We start from the raw sequence: 20184 nt of genomic DNA, 5'->3' as shown, positions 1-20184 counted from the left end.
AACTACCTAGAATTTCTTCCAGTGCCTTACTTTTCCTAAACTTATTCTTTGCCCTCAACCTGAGCTTGAGTCCCTCTGCCCTTCCCCACTATGGCAGTCCTTCCCCCTTGCTCTGGCATCACTTTCCACTCTTTAGGGCCTTAACCCTGTAGTTGACCAGTTCAGCTGTGCTTTATTATTCAGTCCAGTCTTCTTGCCCCATTATTTTTTTGTTGCTTATGCCCTGCCAGTACTTAACCCTGTACCACCTCCCCCATCAGTCTTCTAGGTTCCTGCTATTGTGCACCTGAACTCTCTTGGAAGATAACTATTTGTAGTGACCCTTATCCCTCCGTGACAATTCCTTATATGCTTCCATGATGGACTTTCATACTCCTTGAAGCAGTGTTTCAGACTCTCTTCTCAAACCCCCTATGATTCCTTCATCTCCTTTTTTTACTCTTAAATCATCCTCTTCTTACTGTGTTCTCTGAAAAGGTGTCTTTTCTTGACAAGATGAGTCAGTCTTGATAAGATGAATGCAGATATGGATCCCTCCCCTTCTGTATTCCTTGGCTCATCGTATCGACTCTTACTCTCAATCTCTCCTGTCTGAATCCTTCCTCTCCACCTAGAAATACAACTATGCCTACTCTATCCATAAAAATCCCTAGCTCAATTATACTTCCTCCTTAAGCTATTATCCTTTATCTCTCTTCCTTTTTTTCGTCAACCTCCTGAAAATAGATTTGTTGCTTTGACTTCCTCATCACCCATTCACTTTCCAGTTACTTTTAATGCAGCTTTTGACCCCACCACCTGAAAAACTACCCTCTCAAAGGTTATTCACCATCTCTTAACCAATATATCTTATGATTCTCTTCTCATTCTCTGATCTCTGTAGTGTTTGACATTATTGACCCACCTACTTCTCTGCTCCCTTTTTTTTTTTCTGACACTACTTCCTATGGTTGTGCCCTGTGAATCAATATCAGTCTCTGGCTCCTTGGTATTCCCCACCCCTCACTCTGTCCTAGGCCTTTTTCTTTTCTTTTTCTATACCAAGTATTCTTTTTTTAAAAATTTTTTTTTATTAATTTATTTTGATTTATCAACAATCACTTCCACATGCTTTTGAGTTTAAAATTTTTCTCTTCCTTCCTCCCCACCACCCTCCCCAAGACGGCGCACAATCTGATATAGGCTATACGTATACATTCCCATTAAATGTATTTCCACATTAGTGATGTTGTAAGTAAAAATTAGACCCAATAGGAGGAACCACCAGAAAGAGGAAACAAAACTCAACAGAAGAGAAAAAAAGTAGCAATTCAAATTCCATAGTTCTTTCTTTGGATGTGATAGCATTTTCCATCACGAGGCCTTTGGAGGTGTCTTAGATCCTTGTATTACTGGGAAGGGTTAAGTTTACAATATTAGTCATTGCACAACATGGCTGTTATTGCTCGTGCTGTTATTAAGTGGCTATTATTGTGTATAGTGTCCTCTTGGTCCTGCTTGGTTCAGCATCAAACCAGGTTTTTCTGAAGTGAGCCTGTTCATCATTTCCTATAGCACAATAGTATTCCATTACATTCATATACCACAACTTGCTCAGCCATTCCCCAATTGATGGGCATCCTCTCAATTTCCAATTCTCTGCCACCACAAAAAGAGCTGCTATGAATATTTTTGTACATGTGGGTCCTTTTCCCATTTGTTTGATCTCTTTGGGATATAGCCCTAGAAGTGCTATTGCTGGGTCAAAGGGTATGCACATTTTTATAGCCCTTTAGGCATAGTTTCAAATTGCTGTCCAAAATGGTTGAATCATTTCACAACTCCACCAACAATGCATTAGTGTTCCAATTTTCTTACATCTTCTCCAACATTTATCATTTTCATGTTTTGTCATGTTGGCCAATCTGATAGGTGTGATGTGGTACCTCAGAGCTGTTTTGATTTGCATTTCTCTAATCAGTAGTGATTTAGAGCATTTTTTCATATGACTATAGATGGCTTTAATTTCTTCATGAGACCTGCCTATTAATTCCTATCAATTGGGGAATGACTTGTATTTGATTTGATTTAATTCTCTATATATTTTAGAAATGAGGCCCTTATCAGAGAGACTGCTATACCAAGTATTCTTATCTTAGGGTCCATGAACTTGTGTTTATGTGTGTGTTTTTAAATTTTGATAACTATTTCAACATAATTGACTTCCTTTGTAATGCTGTGTATTTTATTGTATGCTTTTAAAAACAGTATTTTGAGAAGGGTTTCTTTAGGCTCTACCAGACTACACAAAAAGAGTCTGTGACATTCACAAAAAAAAGATTAAAGACCATTGCTCTATACTCTCCATGAACCCCTCAGCTCCCATGAGTTCAAGTATCATTTCCATGTAGATTACTCCCAAATCTAGATAACTAGCCCCCTAAGCACTCTTTCCAGCTTTAGGCCTGCCGTGTCAGTCACCTGGCTAACAGTTACCATTTATATGTACCACATACATTTCAAATTAAAATGCCCCAAACAGAACTGATTATCTTTTCCCTATAAATCCCTCTCCAAACTTCCTCTTTCCATTGAGGGTGCTATCATCTCCACAGTGAATCAGGTTTGTATTCTTCAAGATGTCTTGGAACTCTTCCTCTCCCTTAACCCTCACATACGCCAGGTCCTGCCAATTCTGCCTCTGCAGTGTGTTAAACATCTCTCCCCTTCTTTCCAGTTATACTGAAAAACTCTGCTCAACACCTTTTGCCCTGACAATTGTAGCATCCTCCTAATTGCTTTTCTACTTCTATTTTTTTTTCCCAGGCCATCTTCTACATGGCCACCAAAATAAACCTTCCTAAGGCACCAAATTGATTATATTACTCCCTGGCTCAAAAAATCTTCAGTGGCTTCCTTTTTCTTTACAATAACACACAAACACCATGACTTGGCACTTTAAGGCCTTTCAAAATCTGTTTCCACTTGCCCTTTCCAGGCTGATGTCATCTTATTCTCCTTCACAAACTTGACATTTCAGCCCAACTGAACTACTAACTATTCCTTGAACTCAGTGTGCCATGTGCTACCTCCATGCATTCCGAATAGGCTGCCTCCATACCTAGAATGTATGCCTTGTCTCCTCATGACCTTTCAGATATTTGTCTTACTTCCGGGCGCATATCCAGTGCCACCTCCTTTGTGAAGCCTTTTCTGATCCAACCTGTGTTAGTGTTTCCTCCCTTCTCAAGTTACCTGATATTTACGTCTCCATGTATTTGTTTTATCCCTCGTTGAACTTAAGTTCTTTGTGGGCAGAGGAACTTTTTGTTTTACTGGACTATGCTAGGCATGTACTAGGCACAGTACTCCTTGGACCTTATAAGTTGGTACTTGGTAAACATGACCATTTCTCATATTGAATTTCAAGATGACTGGATGATTGGTACATGGCAAGTGTTTACAAACTATGGCATCTCAATAACTATTACATATTTTTTTGCCATACTTTAAAGTAAAAACAAATATTATTGCTTGGTGAAGTTTTTCTATACATGCACTGCAAAGGGCGTCCTCGATGAAAATTTGTCAGAGAAACAAACAGCCTTTCATGAATTACAGTCTATGGTGGACACATCTTCGTTGTCGTGGTTGACTGAAAGGTCTGAAGAATAACAAGGTGCTGTTCTTGTTTTTAGTTATTAAAAAGCCTTAGATTTGGCAGAACAAAATTCTGCCTTAAAAGCTCTCTTCTCCAAAAGGGCTCTAACATGCATAAGGCAAAATTTTGCAGTTTACCCAAGATGCCCCAGGTGATCCGTGGCAGAAACAGGATTCAAACCTGTATCATCAGGCTGCAAATCCAGTACCTATTCTACAGGAGCACATTCCTTTATTCATTTGGCACCGCTTTGTACATCTTTCCATTTTTCTTTGTATTTTTCATATTTGTTCCTTTTGTGATACATTAATATTCTGTCACACTAATAAATAACAATTTATTTCACCCTATGTAGAATTCAGTTACAAATGAGATGATTACAAAGCAGGAAGGACTATTGGAGTCTAAAAACTTAGAACACTTGAATGTGTAAGTATAAGGCAGTATGTGGTATTGGGAAGAGGAGTGCTGAGTTTGTATCATGCCTCACACTCTGGCCATGCGTTATTTTTAGCAAGTTATTTCACTTTTCAGAATTTTAGTTTCTTTGTTTGTAAAATATTTGCACTACTTCCTTCACAAGGTTATTGTGAGAAATGCAAACCTAAAAGCCCTCTATAAATGTAATTTGTCCTTATTCTTACTACTACTGTTTCCCCAAGTCTGTGGATTTGACCTCATCAGATTTTGAATTTGAAGTTTGAAATTTGTATTTATGGCTCATAAATGAAAGTGGCATCATAATCTGTCCTAGAATCTCTTTTTTTCTCGACTGTCTTCCATCCCTGAACTCTCTTCCCCCATGGTCTACCTACCATTCTATGTACGTGGAATCACTTCTTCCCCGCCCCCCCCCCATCTTCTTTGTTTCTAATTTTGTGCTCGTGAATGTTGCTGGGGGGCAGGGTCACACCGAGTCTCCTAAAAAATTCCTGCTATCTCACTCAGGTGGGCCTGTCTGAGCTTACAGTATTCCTTCTATTCCCTTTTATACTTCTCTACCACTATGCCCCCATCTCCCTTCCTCTTAGCAGATGATCTTGCTTCCTGCTTTACTAAGAAGATTGAGATTTCTGACAAAGAGCTGGCCCTTCTCCTTCATAAGATCAACCCCTCTACTTATGCCCTGTCCTCTCCGGGAGTTCACCCCACATCTGTCCCCACTGATCCTTTTTCTTTTTTTAATTTTTTTCTCATCTTTGGGCTCCTTCCCTTTATCTGTGAATGTGCCTAGTTTTCTCCCATTCTTTAAAACAAGCTCTTCACTTAACACTGCTCTGACCTCAAACTGTTGTCCTGTATAAGTTCTCCCTTTCACAGACAAATTCTAGAAAAAACATATACATTCATTCTTTCCATTTCCTAACATACACACATACCCCACTGACTTCTCAATTCTTTGCAGTGTGGCTATTGATCTCACAATTTAACAGAAACTTTTCTTTCTTCAAGGTTATTAATGATTTCTTGAATATGAAATCCTATTGCCTTTCCTCAGTTTTCATCATCTCTGCACTCGGAGAAGCTTTTGACATCATTGGCTGCTCTCTCCCCGTTTACTTCTGGATAACATTGCTCTTACCTTGATTCTGCTCTACCTGTTTGGCTACTGTTCTCTGTGTATTCTCCTGAATCAATATCTGTCTTCTACCCATTCTACATTAGGTGCCCCAAACCTCTGTTCAGGACCATATTTTCTTCTTTCTTTTTTCATACCCTCTCATTACTGTCATCAGCTCCCATGGGCTCAATTATCATTGAGAGACAGATAAGTAGAGGCTCCAAGATTTATATATTCAGCCTTTGTCTTTCCCTTGAACTTACCAGCTACCTTCAGAACGTCTCTACCTGGATCTCAAGCTCAATATGCCCAAGACACAACTTGTTTTTACCCTTCTCTTCAAACCTGCCCCTCATGAAAACAACCACTTAGGGTGCCATCTTCCTCCTTTCATTTAGTCTAGTTTGGTATCCTCAAGGTCATCCTCTCCCTCATCCATTCCTCTTTCCAAGCACTTTGTGAATGAGTCATCTTGATTCTACCTTCAAAACATCTCTTCTTTCTACTTACACTGTCACAACCCTTTTGTGTCCTTCATAACCTTTTGGCTGTGATCTAGCATTGGGTCTTCTTGTTTTGAATCTCACTCTGCAGTCCATCCTCCTCATGGCTTACTTACCCCAGTGGTATTCCAAAAGCAATGATCATGTCCCTCCCCTGCTTAGATGTTTTGAGTGGTTTCTTTTTGTCTCAGGGTAAAATGTAAACTCTTCAGTAAACTCTTTATGGCCTTCCACAAGATGGCTCTCACACCTCCCTTTCCTATAGGACTCTTCTTCAATTTCACACTATGTGCATTCCAGCCAAGCTCAAACCCACTGCTTAAATATTTTGTGAGCTTGACAGTCCATCCTCACAGCATATGTCAGTGCTTTCCTTCCTCAACTCTGCCTCTGAGAATCCCTACCTTTTGTAAAGGCTCCTGTCAATTCCTTCTGTCCTCCTCCTCCTTTGAAATGGCTCTTGATACATTGAGTTGTTGGCATTTCCCTCCTCTGTAAATTATATTGCTTTTACTTATCTGTGTATGGGTTGTATCCTGCCAGTAAATTTTAAGCTTCCTCAGTCTAAGGGCTGTTCTGTTTTTGCCTTTGTATCCCTCCACTTCTTTGTGTGTTAGTAAGTGCTTAAAAATATATTTGTTGAGCTGGATTCAACAAATTATCCATTTGGATTTAAGAAATTTCCTCTTATACTGCCTTAAGCCAGTATAAGACCCAACTTCTAGATATACATACATACATATATATATATATATATATATATACACATATATACATATATATACACACACACACATATATATATACATACATACATATATATATACATATATATATATGAGTCAGGTTGCATGGTACATAGGGCATGTAGGAGGGGGCACCCAAAGTTTAATACCTTGCATTTCTAAAGTGCTTTTTAGTTTCCAAAGTATTTTTACCTATGGTCAGGAGAAAGAGGCAGAAAATAAAGGTCGTGTTTATCCCCATTTTCACATGACATTAGAAATTCAGGAATCCTATACCACTTGTATATGTATATTTTAAAAATGCTTTCATAACAAAGTTTACTTTTATGACTGTGGAGAAATTAATATTTATTAGTATTTATATTCTTTAAAAGATAAGCTACTTTCTAATTTCCTTTTTTAGTTATGATTGATTTACTTTGGTTAGTTTTTAGAAGCAAAGGGTATTACAAATGGAGCCAAGAACTTAGATTTTAAGAGGATAAAATTAGAACCAGGATTCACTTCCTCCAAATTAAAATGCCGTGGAGATTTGAGTTCAGTTGCATAGTGTTTCCCATTGGAGAAGTAATATTTTTTTTTAACAACTGAATTATAGGTTTCACGTGATTGCACTTCTTTTCTAATTGTTTTCATATGTTTCAGCACTCGGTATTTTTTGCTAGTCTGTGAATCTTCTCAACCACATAGTAATTAATTACAGAAAAAAACTCTCCAAGGAACAATAGACATTTAAGGATTCTGTAGAGGAAAAGCAGATGTAGCTAAATGCCAGACACATATTCCTCTAAGTCCCTCCTTGCCAGATGCCTTTTTCATTGAATTTGATCACACTGATACAGGGAGAGCAGTCAGATACAGAATTTGTTCATTGCCTGTGATAGCGAATTTCACTGCCTTTGTTGGAAGTAGGAGGGTGGTGAGGCAGCCTTGTGCTGCCCCTGGCGTTCACAAGTGGCATCATAGACTTTGAGGCTGCCTTGTTTCTTTACTTGGGGTTCCCTGACTGTTTGCTTTTAGCTTTTTGGTTAAACTATGTTGGAGACAGAGTGTCAGCTTTCATTTTTGTCACCATACACATAGTAGCAGCTTAATCAACGTTTGTTGAATTATTTAATATATATTGCCAAGTCAAAGGGGCCAGAGGAAATGCAAAAGTCTCTCTTAATTCCACTGAACTCTACAAGTATGTCAGTCAAGGTCAGGCACTTCAAAGAACATAGTTAAAGTCTCTCACTAAGTTGATTGAACTGTAGAATTTATTGAATAATATCCATACCAGCTGGATGTGTTCATTCATACAGGAAGGGTACGAGACATGATATACCCTTCTCACTGCCATTCTGAGAACCCATCTTGGCCTAGTTTGGTGAAGTGAAGCTAAGGTGTACATAATTGAGCCCTTGAGTCACTTTGGTCTGGGTAATCAACTGGTTCCAGATGCCCTCCAACTATTAGGTGGGGTTGTGGAGTACTGAGGTAGGCAAAAGCTGTCTTATATTCCTATACAAGATAAGCAAATCCCAGCCTTCTTTCAATATACCAATTATGAATAGGTTATATAAGACTCATCTGAATTACTGTACAGTCAAGGTCTCTCTACGTGGATCTTAATCAATCACTCTAGCTCCACCTATATGATCTTCTTCCCCTCTCAGTGAAGAGGCTTATCCAACTGACTTTGGCCATCTTCAAATTGGATAGAATCCAATTGAGGATTTATGGAAAGACATGAGCAATAATTGCACAGGATGTAAAATCATGAATGGGTTGTGATCTGTACAAGTTTCTACATAGATGAGATCATGGATCTTTCTGTCTGTCAAAGTTTGCCTGAACATTTGACCCAAATACTGGGACAGCAGAGAGCTGTTGCTCTGGGTTGTCCATCTTCTTACCACACATCAAGCTATCTTTGATTTGATATCATGATTTTATCTTTGAAAGCTGGCCTTATGAACTTTCAGTGGTAGCTTTCCATATGTTTGTATGTCAAAGTAAGTAAAATTATCACAAAAGTGTTTGGACCTCATCTTTGAATCGCTGGACAAAGCTCCAGTGTCAAAGAATTTTTTAACCACTGCTAACCATCAGTTTTGACTTAATAACTGCTCACATAGTTAGTCATTGCCCAGCACTATCCCTCGCACCTCTCTTGATCTTCTGCTTTCCAAAGTTCATCCATTTAAAGCAACTTCCCCTCCCCCAAAGAAAACCAAACAAAAAAGCAAAAACACACCCTTTCCCTACCTTGTAGAGTACATACTTTAAATGGAAATATTCTGTTCACCATTTTCCATTTGATCTCCGAGCTCTACCCAACAACCCTGGTCTTACTACAACCTGAACCCTCTTTTTGAATCTGACACTTACTGATTCGTCCTTTGCTCTTGGTCGTCACCCAGACACTTGTTCTTGCAGAACTCTTGCAACTCTTTGAAACCAGCAGTGCCAATTGCCCGAGCAGAGAAGAGAATCAACATTGTACTTTTTCATCCAAAATAACTTTTTTTGGCCTTTTTTCTATGAAACATTAGCTCTGTGAGGGCAAAGAAGTTATTTTAATCTAATTCTTCAGAAACGGTTGTAAAAATAGGTAAGGCAATGGTTGATTAAAGAGTCCTCCTTTTTAAAAAATTTCTTCCTTCCATGGTACAGTAGAATGTAGCATATTGTACCATGTAGAAAACCTGTTTCTATATATATATATGTATGTATGTATGTATGTATGTATATGTATGTGTTTTTTTTCTTTTAGTTCTTAATGATTTTTTGTTTCCTTTCAAAAAGGAAATATCCTGAAGGGATAGAGTGGAGTTATATCCTGAAGGACAATTATCAGATAATAATTGATCAAGGATCTGTTTGCTAATGGAAAGTTGAAAACAAATTGGGCCACTGGGTATGTGACTGCAGGTGTGGAGATACCATAGAGGGGAGCAGACACAACAAAGCAGGTGCTCATAAGCCAAACAGTTTTACCAAAGCTCAAACCCCCCCCCCAAACCCACAGTAAACATTAACACCAACTTCAACCACATTTTGAGTGTGCCACCAGAGTGCTGTTTCATTGGTTATCATTTTCCACCAAACTGGCCTCGATATCCCAGCAATCTACCATGATTTATTGATCCAAAGGATGTTCAGCCCCTGAGCTGAAAGGGGATTCATTTGGTTTAACAACTGGTTAAGCCAGAAATGAGAAGCAGCATAGCCCAATGGCTAAACAGTGGTTCCCAGAGTCAGGAAGACCCAGGCACAAGTCCAGCCTTTGACACATACTTGTGTGACCCTGTGTCAACCACTGTGAACCCCCGGGAAACTCCCTAAGGTTATAAATTACAGAAGGGTTGTTTATCGGAATAGATGAGCAGAATTTCCTCACTGGGGTTCCCTGTACCATAGAAATCGCAGGACACAAGAAAAACTAGGAATGTCATTTGACTGTTGAGGCTACTTAACTGTTCTCCTGTTCAGTGGAAAAAAGAAAATCCCAAATTCTGAGCCATTTAGAACATAGGAAGGCTATGGTCAGGAATTAGCCGGGTAGTGTTGGACACAGATGAGATATCTTTGTGGCTAGTGGCTGGCTTTCAAAAAACTTCGGAAGACATGCTTTCTCCTCTCCCATCCCTGATGAAAATAACACACAGAGGTTTTGTCTGCACTAAGAGTGTTGAGAATGTTTTTAACTAACAGCAATCTTGAGGGGGAGGTGTTGCCTTTCCTGAACACATGTGGGGTTCCATTTAATTTTGTTCTGTTAGTCAAAAGCAAGTAAGTGAAGAGAAAGAAACTGTTCCAGACATTATCCTTCGAAAGGAGAACCCTTTTCTGAAATGTCAATCTGGTCATGAATCTGAGCCAGAAGATGGCGTTGAATGCAGGCTTCCTGATCTAGAGAAGGATGACTTTGCTGCGCGGAGAGCAAGGATGAACCAAACCAAGGCAGCAGTGCCACTGAATCAGTTGCTATTTGGGCCTTATATAAAAAAAGAGAATGATGGTGTGAAACCATCCTTAAAGGGAACGTCACAGAAGAAAAGTCAAGGATCCTCAAGGTGTGCATTCTTACACATATCTTCTTATATGAAAATATTTGTACCGAAGTGTTATTATTATTAATCTGAAGTGGCTTTTGCTCCTGTTCATACTTCTTCTATTTGTTTCAAACACTCTAGAGAGTCTAGACCTGTGAAGCTATTTGAGAAGAGAAGCTGGTCAAGTATTCTGCTCACTCAAAGGCATAGATCCATGTTGCCAATCCCCTTTTAGTGTTGAGAGAGAGAGGACCTTAGTTCTATCTAGGATAGGGCTGGAAATACTACATAATCTATGCCCTCTGCTCTGCCCCCCCCAAAAAAAAAGAGGAATCGAAGTCATTATAAGCTAAATGACATTAGCATGCCTCCCTAGATGTGTGTGCATAACACAAGCATAGCCAGTATCCATTTGGTATACTTCCCTGGCACTCAGCTCTGCTGCTTTGGTTCTCTTCCAGGGCATCATCCTACCAGCTTTGTAAGAGCCATGGTTACAATTCATGGAGGACACTCTTTACTCTTCTTAATATCTTTCAGCTGTTTGTTGGGGAAAGCTGTGGATCTTGTTCTAAATTACCAGGATATAAGCATCTTCTGGTTTGTCTATTTCCTGGTGAAATAGTTTTCTTTAAAATAGAACTTTACATTATAAATTAAACTTTATTTGGAATATTTCCCTGAAGAGGATTCTCTCCTTTCTCCAGTTTTTCTTCTGTGCTGTTTTCCGAGATGGAGAGGAAGTCTTGGGGTATAGGAGAAACTAACTAGAGGTTAGAGAGTTTGTTCTTCGGAACTTTTAATTGGACCTCAATTTTCAAATTCAAAGCTTAGTGAACCTGGCATCAAAGATTTGCAGGCCATCCCATTATGAAGAGCATTTATATTTTATTTATTGTGTTTTGTCGTGAGGCATTCCTAAGGCCTTTGAGAAAACCATTGTTGACAATGATACAAAACTCATTTTGCATTCAAGGAATCAGTCAGATCCTGGTCATAAAAGGGTCAGCGTCTTGAATTAGGGAAAAGAATAGATTTTTATATTTTCTTCCCCTCTCTCCATGTAATTTCCATTGCTGATATTTCTAACTTTTATTGTCTACTAACTATTACAATAACTCTGCATTGGTCTGGAATAGCACATGTTCTTTCTAAAGAACAATAGAGAAATGGGTTGGGGGTGAGTGGAGAAAAGGCTATTTGTTATTCTGTGTCATGATTTCCCTATTTCACCCTGTGAAGTTTAATAAAAAGTTGTGGTGCTATCTACTTGAACCAGACACTGTGTTTCATAGTTCCAAATCATCTATGCTGTATGTATGTATGTAGGCATTATTTATATGTGAATATATGTGTATATACATGTTGGTAGACATACATCATTGAGCTGTCCTGTTTTAGGAAGCATGGTAAATCTTTTCAGGCATGTTTTACTGGTACTTTGCTTTTATTGTCATAGGACTAGAATATATGTGTATATATGTGTGATATCTGTTAGAACTTAAGTGCAGACCCTAGCTATTACCAGCATTAACCAGACTTATGTTTAATTTAGGAATAAAAATCTAAAATTTGTAATTGCTATTAATTTTACACAGCTTACCTTAATTAACATGTAAATTAATACCTATCCAAGCCTAGTTAATGAAAAAATTCTATCCTATTTGTTCTCCTTGATATTTAACATTAGCTAATTTGGCTAATGTTAACATCATCCCAAGACATAACTCTGTTCATGAGATAACAATGCTTCCATTATCTTTTTAGACACATTTACTGTTAGCTATAGATAAAATGTACTTTCTGGCAATGGTGGACTTAGTTGAAATGTTTAACATGTGAATAATGTCCTAGTTATCTCAGAACTAATCCTGGAATTTGGATCATGTGGACCTTGTAACAAACATTTTACTGATGTTATAAAAGACATTCCAGAGCTCTAAGAGATTCAATCAGAAAACTTGAATTCATTAAAGTAACTTGAATAGTGTGGGAATTGGGCATCATTAATGTCAAACAAACCTCATTACCATTCTTAATAGTCTTTCAGTGAGTTCAGGCTTATTTGCTAAGCTAAATCAGAAACTTATCTCCTTGTAGAGAAGCAGCATAGATGAAAGAAATCTCAGCTTTAGTGGATTCTATATTTTGGAGAAAGTGCAGTGTTTTTCTCTCATTTCACTCTGTCCTTACTTTCTGACTTTCTGTTCCTGACATTGTTTCCTCCTTTTCTCTCAAACAATTTTCCTGGGGACATGGGGGCCATACTAACTTGGCAGAAATCAGGTACAAAGGGAAGAAGTGAAGAAAATGGTGGTCCACAAAGGAAACCTGCAGCAGCCTCCAGGGGATTCATGTGAGACAGAAGAGCCCAGGAAGGCTCCAGATATCCAGAAGGATGACTTGGCTAAGCGGAAGATTCAGAGTAGTAACCTCTCCTCACACCGGGAGTCTGTGAGTTTTGTGAAGATTTCAAGCATAACAGAAGCAGACTTGGAGACATGGGATAGATTGAAAGTGTCAGGAAGGACGAGGTGTGTTACGTTTTGGTCATGACTCCCTCTTGGTGACGATTAATTTTGAGGGAATAAAAATAGGGAAGTGCTTAAATTTGCATCACATTAGTTTAATAACCTGAAAAATTAAAGTTTAAGGGGCAGCTAGGTGGTACAGTGGATAGAGCACCGGCCCTGGAGTCAGGAGGACTTGAGTTCAAATGCGGTCTCAGACACATAACACTCAATAGCTATGTGACCCTGGGCATGTCACTTAATCCCAGTTGCCTCACCCAAAAAAAAAAATTCAAGTTTAAGGCAAATTTAAGGCAAAACAATGTGTTCCCAGTGAGTTGAAGTGTAGTAAATCACATAGGCTAAATGGTCAGAAGATCATTCTTCACAGGAAGTCATTCTTCTTGTTGCCTTATTGTAAGGATTTTTGTCCTAATCAAGCAGTCGTTTCACTTTACCCAAGTTATTTGGGGCATATTTTTTGATATTAGAAATAATCTTTGAATAACCATAGATAGCTAAGTACCAGTGTTTTCTGAGCTAAGTTGTTCTTCATACGTGATTAGTTAGGAGGAAGTGTTTTCCTTAGTTTATTTTTTAAAAAATCCATCTCATGGTAATGATTTTTTAATATAGTTTTTTGCTTCTATTTCTAAATCTTCCTTTGAAACATTTGGAACTTATTTCTAACTTTGATTAGTGATGAAGATGCAGAGCACAACTGCACCCCAACCCCCTCACCTGAAATCCAAGCAGAAACTGCAATTCGTGATGACTTTGCGAGCCGCAAAGCAAGGGCTTACCAAAAAGCTTCCAGCCCTAAGCAAAAGTTTGTGCACTTTGGACCAGTGACAGAGATAGATCAGCAGAAATGGAGGAAACTTAGCATTGGCAAGGTGGACCCCAAAGAGGAAATAGAAGCGATTCATAGTGATGGGGATAAGATTCATGTTTGTCGTGTGACCCCTGATTCGGCGGCTCTTGACAGACTAGAGGACGACAGATTCCCTCGTCCACAGAATGATTCCAGGTATTCTATACTGTGCATGGGAAAAAGGATTAGAAATCTCATCTAACTGGGTATTAACTTTGTAGGGAGTGAAGGGATCCAACTTTTAGAAACTGGCAGATTACAGAATAATGCAAAAGAAAAGTTATAATGTCGCACCCATTAGGAGTGTTTGTGAGGGTTTCAGCTTCAGTATCACATCTTGATATCCTACTCAATAAAATCACTAGTTTCACTAAGCGTTTCTTTTGGCCAAACATTTTGGCAAGAATTCATTAATTTTTCTTTTGAGCCCTGATCTTGGTTTTATTCATTGGACTTTTTATATAATCTTTTTTCAATTTTGTTTTAATTTTTTTTTCCCTTTTGGAGGATCAATGATGAAATAGAGTACCTGCTAGTTTTCCTATTCTGTGAAACCTCTTGGAGGAAAAATTTGGATGTTGTCAGCAATATAATTGTCAAATTCTGGATCTCCAAATCCCCACCCCATATCCAAAAAAAAAAAAAGTTCCATTTTATTCTCATTAGAAATAGATCTTGGGGTGGCTAGGGGGCGCAGTGGATAGAGTACCGGCCCTGAAGTCAGGAGGACCTGAGTTCAAATCCAGCCTCAGACCAAACACTTGACACTTACTAGCTGTGTGACCCTGGGCAAGTCACTTAACCCCAATTGCCTAAAAATTAAAAAAAAATTAAAAATTAAAAAAAAAAGAAATAGATCTCTAATGGAGGTGAGGGTCTTTTTATAGGCACCTTAGGGTCTTAGTTCACTGGTATTTACACTTGTGATCATGATTTTGACAGCAGCTTGATGTATGATGTTATACTTTGCCATAGGCCTTTGAACCCATCTCCAGGTTCTTGTACCTGCTAGAGAGGACCCCGACTATGTGCTGCTGGACTCTCTCTGTAGGAAAGGACTATCATGAAGATGATCCCTCTTTCAAAAAGAAAGGGATCAAAGGAAGTATTAGCAGAAACTCCAGATAACCCAAGAAATCCAGCTTCCCCACCAAGCAGTAGGCACAGGATGAGGATTTTCTGTGGCTTCTGGGGGACTTCTTCCTTTGCACTTGAATTCGTGATGTAAAGGCAGGAATAGACTGAAAATTCTACAGGAAAGACTTCTATATTCTCCCTCTTGCCCTTCTAAGCCCAGTAGCATACGCATAGCTTGGTTTTTGTGAAGATTAAGGGTCTCGGTGGGTAGGGAAGGGTAGGGAATCTCAGAGAAATTCAGCCTTATAATTGTAATCCTGAGATTCCCATTACTTAAGCATTAGTATAGCATCTGTGTCTTACACTTGTATGTCATGTCTAAGTCCCCCTGCTAACATTTATATACTTACAGCTTATCTTATTCTTTATGTCATCATTATTGGAAACAGTAAGCATTTCTAGGAAATGTCTTGGTACTAACTAGTCAGTTATTGATCTATGTCCACTTGTTAATCAGCTACCTTCAGCTTCTCATTGCTCCCACATTTTCCAACTCTTTTGTTCCCCCTTTCTTCCTTTGCACCATCAATACTTTACTACCAGCAAACTAGCATATTCCAGCTTAGATGAACATTGCAAAGGGAACCCTCCATCTGCAGCCCTGGATGAGGTTCAGAAGCAGAAGGCCCACATCTTGGAGGACAATCTGGGAAACAGTAAGGAAGGTGAGACCTGAATGTGGACCCAGCTTCCAAAGAAGATTAACCACTGACAGCAGGGTGGGCGCTTCCAGTGTGCGTGTTGCGTCAGTAACAAAGCTGTGCTCTCTGGCTTCAGCCACATCCAGCCAGCTGCCACAGTATGACCAAAAAGAGGACAGACTTATTAAAGGAGATCTGGAGACTGAGCTGAAGAATGGAAGATGTGGGAGCAGGAGCCAACAACTGTGAGCTGCTTGCCTGCGTTTCGTGTTATGCTGCCTCATGCTATACGGCCGTTCTGTCCAGCTTGAGAGAGATACGCTACAATTAACGATTTAGGTAGCATGCAGTGGAATTACCCATATGGGTCACAATTCTGCCTTCTGAATTTCCTGTGATAAGAATGAAAGAGGTTTCAAGATTTGGGTAGTTTTGTTGTTTGTTTTGCATGTTGGTTTTGTGTGCGGTGAATTGTTTTATTCTTGAAAAGACTTTTTACCATTGGGATTATGAAAACCTTCATTGGAAACGTGCCGCCATGTAAGTACCAGTTACACTAACTATCGTCTCTCACTTGCCAAAAGCATAATGAAAGTTTGTGCTGTTAAAGTAGTAGTTCCTTACTCATTTGTCATACATGCTTCTGATGCTGCCGTGGACATTGGCTCTGGTCTTATTCCTTTAATGCCTAGTGAGCAGTGCTTCTGAAAATAGCCTTGGCAATAACCATCCATGTGACTGGCCCAACTAAATGTTATCCTAGAGCAAACTCTGTTGCCCCTGTGAATGGGACTACAGGGGCAGAAAAGAGTCTTGAGAAGATGACAGCTCGTGGTATCCAGCCTGGCAGTAGAGTCCAAAGGCAAAGGAAAGTGCCTGACCCACAGAAAGATGACATGATGGCTAGAAGAACAGGGGCGTTCCTTAAGCATACTGTATCCAACTCAAACCAGTTCCTTCCGGTTCCATTTGCAAAGCAGCAGGACGTCGAGGAATCTACCAAGGGACTTCAAAAGAAAGAGGAGAGGTCAGAAGGTTATGCTCTGCCGTTGCCATTTTGTTCCCCAAGATGGATTCTAGATAAATGTTGCTTGATAAATGTGCGTTGAATTGGATTTCTTTGAAAGCTTTAGTGGCACTTATCTGTGGTTGCTCATTATTGAAAGACTGGAATTGATTGGACCCACTGGAGTTGAAGTAATGATTTCTAGGGTTAAAAGGTCCAAAAGGTAGACTTTGGGGGGAGGGGCCGGGGGGGGGGAGTCAGCACACTGTGGCCCTTACAACATTCTATCTGAACTTTCAGTAGAATGGGATCATTAACAACTAACTGGGAAAATTGAATTTGCACGTATTATACTTAGTCTTATTTGGCAATCAGAATCAGGTTAGGAGCTTCCAACTTCCAGTGGTTAAAGGAAGTAAGCTCTGATATGGATGGGTCTCTACTAATGCCTTAAGGGGCAAATCAGCCTATTTGTATTGATCATGCTCCTAAAATTATTGAGTGCTTGCTCTGAATGGGACTCAGCAGGATGATGATTTGATTTTGGTTCAGGATGGGGAATGAGGTGCATGTTTTGCTTGAAATTGTGATCAGACAGACCCTATATTGCCAATCTGGGTGAAAGTAGTTCATTAACTGACTTGCCTAATCATATATTATTCCACTGAGCAAATATTGGATTATTAAATTGAGAACATTGGCTGAGAAGATGGAATTTTTTGAGGGAAAGGGCTCTAAGTCTTTTCAAATGTTGCCAGGGACTACGCCAGACAGCTCATCAGTGGTTCAGCATTTCCTCCTGAATAATAATGGACTCGTGCCCTAAGCCTGGGGTCAGGAAACAGGATAAAATTCATTTTGGGCTACATAACTTGTATTTTTACCTTTTCAAAATACACAGCTCATTTCATCCTACAAGCTTCTCACAAGAAAAGTAGAATAAATATTGTTATCTTCCTTTTACAGATGAGGCATAGAGAATTTGTGGAACTAGGTCACACACCTAGTTCATAACAGGCCTGGGCTCTTTACACCACAATTTACACAATGTAACCGAGACAGTGCATGACCATTGCATCCCTGATCCACTTGAAAATAAATCCATATAAAATTAAATACTGAGTAATTTAAATTTGATGAGAAAATATGGAATTCTGGACCTCAATTGAAAGCTCATGGCTCTAGAGTGAATTAGAAGGGAAACCCCAATTGTTTAATGGTGGATGAATCCAGTAAATTTAGTATAAGTAAGGATGATTAGCACAATTATATAGCATAATTATATGATTATACGTTGTCCTTGAGAGTGTTCTTATCATTAACCTCTTGCTTTCGAGGTAAAATGTGATGAATGTCAGTCTGCCCTGTGAAAGTAGGTACCAAAAAAATAACTATTTTCAGATGCTTTAAGTGCTGGAAAATTATGTAAATGCAACAGGTATGCCATATTTTAACTTAATTTTGTTAAATTCACTTCCCTAAATATGAGTAGTCATTAACATCCCATAGAGTTTGCTCTTTTGACTTCCCATTGATATGTCTTGTTTTCAGCTTCCTTTTGACAGCACCCAATTAAGTCTGTTGGTGATAATTTGTATTATTTCTATTTACTTTCTTTTGAATGTATCCAGTAGGATCAGCAAAAAAGACCTTCGAAATAAAAGCGCTAATTAACTTTCCTTTGCCAGCAAGAGCAGCTCTGTTTTAAGTTGATGCTTTATTTTAGTCTGAGAGGTGAAACATTTCTTTATTCCTAGTGATGTGATGAGGGCAGAATGGCAAATCTGGACCATTTTCCAGCTTTTCATGAGTAGGTATTTATAGGATGACTTCATTCATTTGAAATAAGGTAAATTCCCCAAACACGCATGTTAAAATTTAAGTACAAAAGTATATATACCAGAACCTAAGTTGTTTCTGGCTTACAGGTTATTTAGAATTCTCTGTTCCTCTGTTCTCTATCATCATCACGGGTAGTCAAGAAAACACTGTTTTGTATCTGCTTTTCATAGTTTATCAACTTAGATCCATTACAATCCTAGCAGACCAATTGATGAATCAAGTAAACATCCAGTCAGCCGCTGGCCATTCTTTCTTCAGAATACTAGTGCTCACAGATTCCCATTGGAATGCTAAGCCTGCTGTAATTTCAAAAGAGTTTTGAAAATTGGGTTCTGTTAGTCTGAATCTTAGCATGTTCTGAAGTTCTCCCTGAGAGAAACAGCAAGAGCCTTATTTCCAGTTGATGAGCCCTCACCAATTTGAAAACAGCTAACTTAGCCAGCCTCCATCTTGCCCTGTCTTAGTTCAAATCTTACTGTTACATTTGAATGCGTATTACCACCGTGAATAATAACCACTTCACGTGAACGTATTTGTCATAAAGCGATTAAAACATTGTGTGTTTTTTGTGTTTCTTTTAATTCTTTGGGGAGTTACAGAAAAGAGAGCCATATAAATTGCCTCTCTTTCTATGTATTATTTTAGCACCTAAGGTCAGCCAGGGGATTTTTTCTCAATTCAGTTTATTGGAACCAAAGACAGGCATTTTCTATTGCCTAAAGAATTCCCTACCCACACAGGGCAGAGATAATCAACTTTTGAGGCAAGATGCTGTTCCTTTAATTGGCCTTTCCTGAGATGCATATTTAAAAGGAGCTTCTTTTAAAAATGTACTTTAAATATACTGATGAATTCTGTTGGTTTTCTATACTGAACATCTTTTATTCCATGTTTTAGCAAGGTAGATTTAATGCTTTTAAATTTTTACTTACCTACTAAAGTGACTGTACTGCAAAAGATAATATTTCTGTAAATCTAAATTATGAGAAAAATACAAAATAACTAAAGAAACTTTTCAAGTTGTAGGAGATTAAAATCCAAGGCTAATTTTATAAAGGAATTATGGTTTCTGTCAAATGGCTACTGAAGGCACTGGTTTTGTTTCCCAAATACTGACAATTAGCTTTGATGTGATTTGTGAAAATGCATTAACACCTAAGGTTAACACTGACTAAGGTGAGTAACATCTGGCTTGTATGTTGGGAGTCAGTTATAGCTCACTACTACAAACACGAAAGCATTCACAGTTTTCTTATTGTGGCTAGTGACAATACAAATTATTTTTAATGTTGACTTTTTTTTGCATTGTTATACTTAATTTACTTTCTTTTTTAATATTCAGAATCAACCAAGCCTATCTTTTGTGGGTAAAATGCAAATTGTTTTCTTGATTCCTTTCTTGAGTTTTACATGGCTTTCTCCTGAGTTTAGCACTTGCAAAAAAATCTAAGGCGCTTTCCTTCCATTTATATAGTTGATGAATATTGAAATTTGCATAATGTTACATTTCTTTTCTAGTATATTCAGCAAAAAAGGTTTGGAGCTTATAATATGAGCGGTTTTCATTTGGTTTTCTTTGCAATGTTAACTGTGTGCTGTCGGCCTTCTAATTTTTTATTTGGTCTTGTAGATACGGTACCAGAACTGCTGTGTCTGATGACGCAGAGTAAGTTGTCTCATATTC

At 38.6% G+C, this 20184-nt stretch overlaps 1 protein-coding gene across 6 annotated transcripts in view; it reads left to right on the top strand.

The window, feature by feature from the left end:
- Nucleotides 1-20184, top strand: part of LIMCH1 (LIM and calponin homology domains 1) — a 365498-nt gene that overhangs the window by 280861 nt on the left and 64453 nt on the right. For 4 of the 6 annotated variants that reach the window (XM_078148667.1, XM_020990988.2, XM_078148668.1 and 1 more), the window contains one exon: nt 20131-20166. The exons of the other annotated variants lie outside the window; for them this stretch is intronic. In XM_078148667.1, coding sequence (XP_078004793.1) covers nt 20131-20166 — 36 coding nt within the window. The remainder of the gene's footprint in view (nt 1-20130; nt 20167-20184) is intronic. 6 annotated transcript variants of the gene reach the window in all.

Source organism: Phascolarctos cinereus, unplaced genomic scaffold, assembly GCF_003287225.1.
Source record: "Phascolarctos cinereus isolate Bilbo 61053 unplaced genomic scaffold, phaCin_HiC Scaffold_9;HRSCAF=440, whole genome shotgun sequence".
NCBI classification, from domain to species: domain Eukaryota; kingdom Metazoa; phylum Chordata; class Mammalia; order Diprotodontia; family Phascolarctidae; genus Phascolarctos; species Phascolarctos cinereus.
Note: the sequence above shows the minus strand (reverse complement) of the source record. Positions and strands in the feature narration are given on the sequence as shown.